At 50.0% G+C, this 7,966-nt stretch overlaps 1 protein-coding gene across 1 annotated transcript in view; it reads right to left on the bottom strand.

Annotated features, from left to right (window-relative positions):
* Positions 1-1,184: 1,184 nt before the first annotated feature.
* The window catches only part of niban1a (niban apoptosis regulator 1a), a 13,975-nt gene continuing 7,193 nt past the window's right edge, over positions 1,185-7,966 (bottom strand). The window contains exons 6-14 of the mRNA XM_047052044.1: positions 7,535-7,650; positions 6,675-6,779; positions 5,852-6,014; positions 4,898-5,085; positions 4,384-4,530; positions 4,090-4,200; positions 3,876-3,983; positions 3,622-3,733; positions 1,185-3,461 (exon numbers count right to left, since the gene is read on the bottom strand). Coding sequence (XP_046908000.1) covers positions 1,981-3,461; positions 3,622-3,733; positions 3,876-3,983; positions 4,090-4,200; positions 4,384-4,530; positions 4,898-5,085; positions 5,852-6,014; positions 6,675-6,779; positions 7,535-7,650 — 2,531 coding nt within the window. The 3' untranslated portion in view covers positions 1,185-1,980. The remainder of the gene's footprint in view (positions 3,462-3,621; positions 3,734-3,875; positions 3,984-4,089; positions 4,201-4,383; positions 4,531-4,897; positions 5,086-5,851; positions 6,015-6,674; positions 6,780-7,534; positions 7,651-7,966) is intronic.

Below are 7,966 nucleotides of genomic sequence, written 5' to 3'. Positions count from 1 at the left end.
ATGGTAGCCTATATATTGAATTGATGAGAATTTTAAAATGAGAATGTCCGTGGTAAATCATCGTTGTCATGTTGTTTAGGCCTTTCAGACACATTTAACAGGCCTATTAAAAGGTTACATAATTAAAATGTTAAGCTTTAATAATGTATTAAAAATAAGATATGCTCAGTTTAATAATGGGACACGCGAATGTTAGCTGATAACACACACCCCCGATAACGTGAAGTGATCAATAAAATCAATACTAATGGGAGACGAATGCAGGAGCTAAAATGTAGTTATGCTTCAAACGACGGGATAAGATAACTTGATCAACTACACACAATAAAGGCAAATTGCTTCACACAGTAACAAGTGGTTGTGATCACTTTTGAGCAGTTTAGCTCTAGCTACCTTTGATAGTTAGAGATGAAGCGCGACGTTAGCTGCGCTGCTGCATGCATCGAACACATGACGTTCCAGTAACTTCATTCCATGCTGTGTGTTCAAATGCTTCTTCCCTATTTGTAGTATTTCCTTCCTTCGACGAAATATACTTTTTACACGCGTTACAAGTGGTGTTGTTGTCATATCGTTGTGTGAAATACAACCAAACTTGAGAACGCTTCTTCCTAGTTGCCCCATTGTTTGCTGCAGTCTGTCTGAATAAACTTTAAAAGTTTGCGCATGCGCAACGGCACAGAAAATCGTTAACAGAATCGTTAAGGAATTTTGATAACGATTCCAAGGAATCGATTCACTGGGAACCGGTTCTAAACAAGATACCCATCCCTAATGAACAACCTGAGATAATATGGAGATCAGGGCCGTAGGCATTGAATGATCATGAAAATTCAAATTAGCATATTGATGATGCATTCACTTCAGAAATTATGAGGCATTGCTTTCCCCAACAGAAAAGCAGCTTATCTACTTTCGTAAGTAAAAAGTATTGGTATTACCAATACTGGCCCTGTATTTACTTGGAATCGGATCAATACCAAATGTTGCAGTATCGCCTTAAAACACCACTTAAATGCGTAAAAACTATTTAGAGCTGCGTAAATGCTATTTCCAACATTCCAGAGGTGCACAATCGGCGTTTACGTTTAACTCCACTACAGCCCTGGTTACAACTGCCCGTAAAGACCCTAACCTCCATCAATTGTGTTCCATTCCTTGTATCGTCAAAAAGGAAACTGATCATCTTTCTAGGACATTTTATTGTCCCAAAGGGAAAGAAAGGATTCATTGGTTCACCTATCGAACACACAACTCACAACTTTACAAACTTTCTGTAACGATAACAGAAAGAATTTCAGTTGGACAAACATCAAAGATTTACAAGAAAAGTGATAAGTGAATGCATAGCCTTTTCAAATGATATCTAAGAGTCTTTATGTGGGGTTTGATGCCAAGGCACTTGGTGAGGGAATTCCAACACAGCTATGGGGGATTCCAACCGTTTCCGAGTTCTTTCTCCATGGCAACCCTTTCGAATGGAAGTCTGTCGTAGAAACAGAAACTTTTAGGGGTCTTGGAGAATCCGACCTTGCGTCTGTGCAGAGAATTCCGAGGTATTTTGAAGGCACTTGGTGGGGCTCGGATTGAGCTGGCCGTGGGCCTTTGGAACACATTGTGGTGAGAGAGTTCTTCAGCGAGTCAAAGCCAGACTAACAAACACACAAATTCCTCCTTCTTGATTTAGACCTCACAGAAATCATACTTTGCTTCAGAAAGTGTAGATGCATACTGATAAATCGAAAAACGATATGGATGGAGAAACAAAACAATGGAACTTTTCCCTTTACACATTTAATATTTTACTATCAAATCCTAGTTTCTCTTCTGGGATTCGTATAATCAATCCCATAGGACACAAACAAATTATACATACACACATATAGAGCTTGTAAATAAACCTTCATGTTGTGGTGGCTAGTTTACGGACATATGTGTCGCAGTTCAATGTGTCGGTCCAACAGGGGCGTCAATCCCAGTTCACCTGTCCGACAGGTCCTTGCATCTACCCCCCAACAGGCACATCTCTGGCCAACCCTCTTGTACAGCATCAGGGTAGTGCTGCACCATCTCCTCCACCTCTATCACTTCCACAACCAGGTCTCGGATCTCCTGGATGCAGTCCAGGGCTCGGCCCGGCAGGTCCTCCGCCTCGAGTGCCTGTTGGGTGGGCTCGGCAGGGACAGAGGCCTGGGTGTCTGACGCTACCTCCACGCTCAACCTGGCTTCTGGTTCTGGAATGGGATTAGCGTTTGTTAGCCCGCCGTGGCTAACACTAGAATCTCCCTCGAGGCCGACTACTGGTTCAGGAGGAGGGTCGCAGCCCTGGGGTTCAGCGGAGGTCTGGGATTCGCTCACTCTGGCTTCCGCGTCTGGGTCAGAGGTCACAGGGACGACCTTGTCTCCGCTGCTCGCCTCCTTTTTGACCTCAGCCGCCTCCGCGTCTTCTGTGACATCATCACCGGGCGCCACAGTGTCCGAGGGGGCTGAGTCGCTGTCGGCGGGCGCGTCCGGAGAGGAAGGAGGGGGTGAGACGGAGCTGGACGGGGCGGCGAGGTCAGCTTCCTCAGCTGCAGTAACAGGCTGTTCACCACTAGAGGGAGCCTCTGTATCACTGTCGGGGATGCTCTCCCATTCACTCTCAGCCTCTCCCTCGCCTAACCCAGCCTCAGGTACAGCCTCTCCCTCAACTGCTCCAGCCTCCTCCCCAGCCTCTGATACAGCCTCTCCCTCTGCTTCTCCTGCCTCAGCCTCTGCCCCAGCCTCTTCAGCCCCAGCGTCTGCCTCTGCCTCAGCCTCTATCCCAACCTCTCCCCCTGCACTAGTTACAGTGAGAGAGGCCAGGCACTCTGTAACTGTCTGTTCTAGTGCTGGGTCAACTACAGCCATAGGGACATACTCGGGGCTGGGGTCAGGGCTAGGGACGGGGCTGGGGTCGGGGCTATCAGCAGAGGTAGGGGCAGCAGCCTTACTCTCTAGGGCCACAGTCTCCATCACAGCCTCCAGTCTGTCTGTGGTGCTGGGGGACACCAGGCCTGTGATGACGGAAGGTTCTGGAACAGCAGGTGTCTCCCCGGCAGGGACGCTCGTGTCCCCTGGGCCAGGCTCTGCTGGGGACAGGCCCTTCTGCTCAGGGGCCCCGGCGGAGACAAGGCTGGCCTCCACCTTGACGTCGTCTGACGCGAACACGTCGGAGGCATCCATCCCCCCAGCCTCGCCGTGCCCCTCCTCCGACAGCGAGCTGTAGGCGTCCGCCTGTTCTGGTCTCAGGGACAGCCCGTTCTCAGCCAGAGGGGAGGGAGGCTGGCGGCTCAGCCGTTGGGGGGAGCCCAGCCCCCACGCTGGGCTGCTGGGGGTGGACACCGGGGGGGTGGACAGGCTGGAGCGGCTGGACTGGCTCAGGAGGTCTCGGCTCTCTGTCAGCAGGTTGTGCTTTTTCAAGATGGCCGCTTCCTTCACCACTGTCGAGAAATAACACCAAAACAGCAGTGTGAACTATTAATGAAGCATTCACATGAAAATGCTGATTATGTTGTTTTAAAATATGGATATGTTATCGACTGTTAAAAACTGTTGATAGAATGATGAAACGGTCAACCGGTATTGGATGATTTACTGTACCTTTGCTGACTTCCTTGTCTAGTGTCTGGATCAATATGCCCTCATATACATTCTCCACGTGGAGGAAGTTGGAGTGGTCTGCAAAGATGTACTGTTCAAGACCTTGCAACTCCTGGGGATGGAACCAGATTATTGTACAATAGATCACACATGGTGTGTGGGGTTTGTGTGTGTGTGTGGGGTGTGTGTGTGTGTGTGGGGTGTGTGTATGTGTGTGGGGTGTGTGTATGTGTGTGGGGTGTGTGTGTTCTCACTGTTTTGCAGGTAGATGCCAGGTTCTTCTTCATGTAGGGGAGAGTAATAGCCATAAGAGCATCCTGGAAAATCTTCTTCCTCACCGTGCTGCTGTCGTAGTTGTATTGCTGCGACACACACACACACACACACACACACAGGAACAATGGGTCAGTAAGCATGTGTGCTCACCGTAACTAAGCAACCTTTACGCTCTGGACTGGGCCCTCTGACCTTGAGCACCCTGAGCCGGGCCTTCTCCATGGCCGAGCCGGAACTCTCCGGGTTCTCCTGCTTGGCCTTGTACAACAGCTGCTCGAACGTGTACGCCGCGTTCTCCATCAGCTGGACCGCAAATCCCACAATGCATTTCAACTGACATCATCAATGGGTGACTGATAATTACTGTTATCAGTAACGGTGCTCTCTGTGGGTGTCTTAGTCTCTTTATGTGTATGTGTGTGTGTATGGGGGGCGTGTGTATGGAGGGTGTGTGTGTATGGGGTGTGTGTGTGTATGTGTGTGTACCTGCTGCAGGTCTATCTGAGTGCTGTGGATCAGGCTGCTGATGCTGGAGAAACCGAAATGTTCCTGCAGGTGCTGGAGCTTCTCCTGGAGGGAGCTGATCTTCTGGTAGCAGCCCAGCAGGCTAGGCTTACTCAGCACAGCCATGGCCTGGAGGGAGAGGGTGAGGAGGGGGGAGAGGGTGAGGAGGGGGAGAGGAGAGGGTGAGGAGGGGGAGAGGAGAGGGTGAGGAGGGGGGAGGGAGGGGGGAGAGGAGAGGGGAGGGGGGTGAGGAGAGGGGAGGGGGGTGAGGAGGGGGGAGAGGAGAGGGAAGGAGGGAGGGGGGAGAGGAGAGGAGAGGAGAGGGAGGGAGGGAGGGAGGGGGAGAGGAGAGGGAGGAAGGGAAGGAGGGAGGGAGGGAAGGGAGAGGGGAGTGAGGAGGGAGAGGGGAAGGGGGAGAGAGAGAGTTATTGTGAGGACAAAAGAGAGATCACGTGAAAAAGTGGATTTTGAAACTAGAGGTTCAGGAAGTCCACACCTGTTTGAGCTCATCGGTGACCCCGCCTTCTGCAAAGTCCTGACACAATTGGTCCAACTCGCTGTCAGTTATCTCCTGGGCCTCCTGGAAGCCGGAGCTGATTGGCCCCATCAGTTCCTCCAGGACTGAGGCCAGGTAAGGCTGCACATTCTGCAGGCAGAACTTCTCTGCTGGCTCCAACACACTGGCTGCATCAAGACATCAACACATGTTAGACATATCAAATCTAAATGTATGTGACAGCTGGCTTATTGTGCCAGTCCTGTAGTCTTAGACCTACGCCTTGTGTTTTTACATTGTATTCACTTCATATTTGCCATATTGTGGATTGACACATGCAAATTGGAGCCTTGGTCAGATATATATGAATGTTTGCAGTATTTCACTGTTGAATGAGTTCAATTAGGTCATTTCTAAAGGGGGTTTCGCCTGGCAGGAGTCCTACATAAACTCTCAGAATGGAAAGTTGTGTTTGTGCAAATATGTACATAAGAAAGGCCAGTCTAGGTGTAGCCCGATCGTCTGTCCTTTCAAACAGCTCCAGTAGTCAGACAGGTATGAATGTCAATACCGCTGAACAGAACAAAAGAACGGGTGTGTTGTCATTGTTGTGTGTGTGTCTACTCATCCTTCCCTGACAGTGTTTTACACCCCCACACCCCACACCCCCACCCCCACCCCCACCCCCACACTCCACACTCCACACTTCACACTCCACACCCCACACTCCACATTCCACACCCCAAACCCCAACCCCCACACCCCACACTCCACACCCCACACTTCACACTCCACACCCCAAACCCCAAACCCACAACCCACACCCCACACAAAAAATCACACACGGGCACACACACACACACACACACACCAGTGGAATGCTGCCTCAGTTTTATCTGTGCGTGTGCATGTGTGTGTGCGCGTGCAGCATTCCTGCCCAGACGGCATGCGCACCTCGCAGCTTTCCCTCCAGCATGGTTCTGGCGCTGAGGATCTGGTCCATGTCAGAGTGCATGAGCACCTCCTGCTGGTGAACGGCGGTCCTGCACTCCTCCTTCAGAGCCGACAGACCCTCCAGCAGACACTGCTGCACCAGGATGTAGGCTGCCTCCACCGTCTGACCGGACGGACGGAGGAGAGAGAGAGGGAGACATAGAGAGAGAGGAGAGAGAGGGAGAAGGAGAGAGAGGGAGACATAGAGAGAGAGAGAGAGGAGAGAGAGGGAGAGGGAGAGAGGGAGAGACATAGAGAGAGAAGAGAGAGAGAGAGACAGAGAGAGGAGTTAAGGGTTAGAAACATATTGTTCCAACATCACATGTCACAGTGTGGTATAACATGTCACAGTGCAGTATAACATGTCACAGTGAGGTAAAACCTGTCACAGTGCAGTATAACATGTCACAGTGCAGTATAACCTGTCACAGCACAGTATAACCTGTCACAGTGCAGTATAACATGTCACAGATCAGTATAACATGTCACAGTGCAGTTTAACATGTCACAGTGCAGTATAACCTGTCACAGTGCAGTATAACATGTCACAGTGCAGTATCACATGTCACAGAGCAGTATCACATGTCACAGTGCAGTATAACCTGTCACAGTGCAGTATAACCTGTCACAGTGCAGTATAACATGTCACAGTGCAGTATAACATGTCACAGAGCAGTATAACCTGTCACAGAGCAGTATAACATGTCACAGTGCAGTATAACATGTCAGGGATGAGCAGGGCGGCAGGTAGAACAGCAGGAGAGCTGCAACGCTTCAGACTCACAGCAAACCACACTCTCTTCCTCTCTGTCTTCTTGCTCTTTAAGCGTGGAAGCATGTCCTTGGTCAGAGAAGGCAGCAGATCTTCCATGACCAGGTTGGCCAGTACCTGAACACACACACATGCACGCAGAGACACACACATACACAGCTTTATTTTTGCTATATGAAAGGTGATACTGTGTGTGTTTTCCATGCTGGCTGAAAGGCAGGGAGGATATCTTGGTGAAACTGCACGGCGATACTCAAAGCCTCGACAGGCATTGCACGCATTCCAGGCGGTGTTCAGCGATGAGAAACATTGGGCCAGGTGAGACGTGTGTTCACACACACACACTTTCTGTAGTAAATGTAGGCACATTGGTGCAAGTGGAGTGCTTAAGTGCTTGAGTGTGTGGGTGTGTGAAATCAGTGGGACAATGGTTAAGTCATAAAGACCGAGTAGGCGTTTTCCTGTAGTTAGGATTCAACTTCCTGATCATGAATAACTGTAAACACCCCGAGATCCCTCACACATAAACAAACACCCTTTCCACCGAGGCCGTAATCATAATACATATGGGGGGGGACATCCCCCCCAATATTCAAATCTGGTCAAAATGTCCCCCCCAATATATTGATATAAAAATATAAATGTGCTACGCTACGACAGGCAACCACGCACGCTGTCCGAAATTATCATAACAAATGTAATTCGTCCCCCCCAATGTTGGCTCCATGGCTACGGCCTTACTTTTCACTGACACTATCAACACCACCTGCTATAAAAACAGCTGAGAAAAGGAGACTTGACCAGCAGTGCTGTATTTTAGGATTTTAGGACTTAGATGTTACCCAGAATGCTTTGCGACAAGAAGGACCTACCCTGACGTCGCTACCTATCAGCATGTCCCAGGATCCATACTGGCCCTTCTCCTGACGGTACAGCTGGACGGCTTTCAGGAAGGCCTCCACTTCACATGTCTTCTTCTTTAGGAAGTCTGATGGTTTGGAGAGAAAGACAGAGAGAGACAGAGAGAGAGCGAGACAGAGAGAGACAGAGAGAGAAAGAGAGAGAGACAGAGAGAGAGAGAGAGAGAGAGAGAGAGAGAGAGAGAGAGAGACAGCCAGACACAGCCAGACAGAGAGAGAGACAGAGAGAGACAGGGGAAGAAGAGAATGGAGGAAATATGTCATGTTCTTATGTGAACACCAGCGTTTGCAGACGGTGCTGCACGCGTCTCCTTCCCTCTCCCAGAACATCAGAGCCAAGCATCAAAGCGTCATTTGCATGCTGTCCGCGGCAAGGCGCTGGGA

Source organism: Hypomesus transpacificus, unplaced genomic scaffold (genome assembly GCF_021917145.1).
Source record: "Hypomesus transpacificus isolate Combined female unplaced genomic scaffold, fHypTra1 scaffold_195, whole genome shotgun sequence".
In the NCBI taxonomy this organism is placed as follows: domain Eukaryota; kingdom Metazoa; phylum Chordata; class Actinopteri; order Osmeriformes; family Osmeridae; genus Hypomesus; species Hypomesus transpacificus.
Note: the sequence above shows the minus strand (reverse complement) of the source record. Positions and strands in the feature narration are given on the sequence as shown.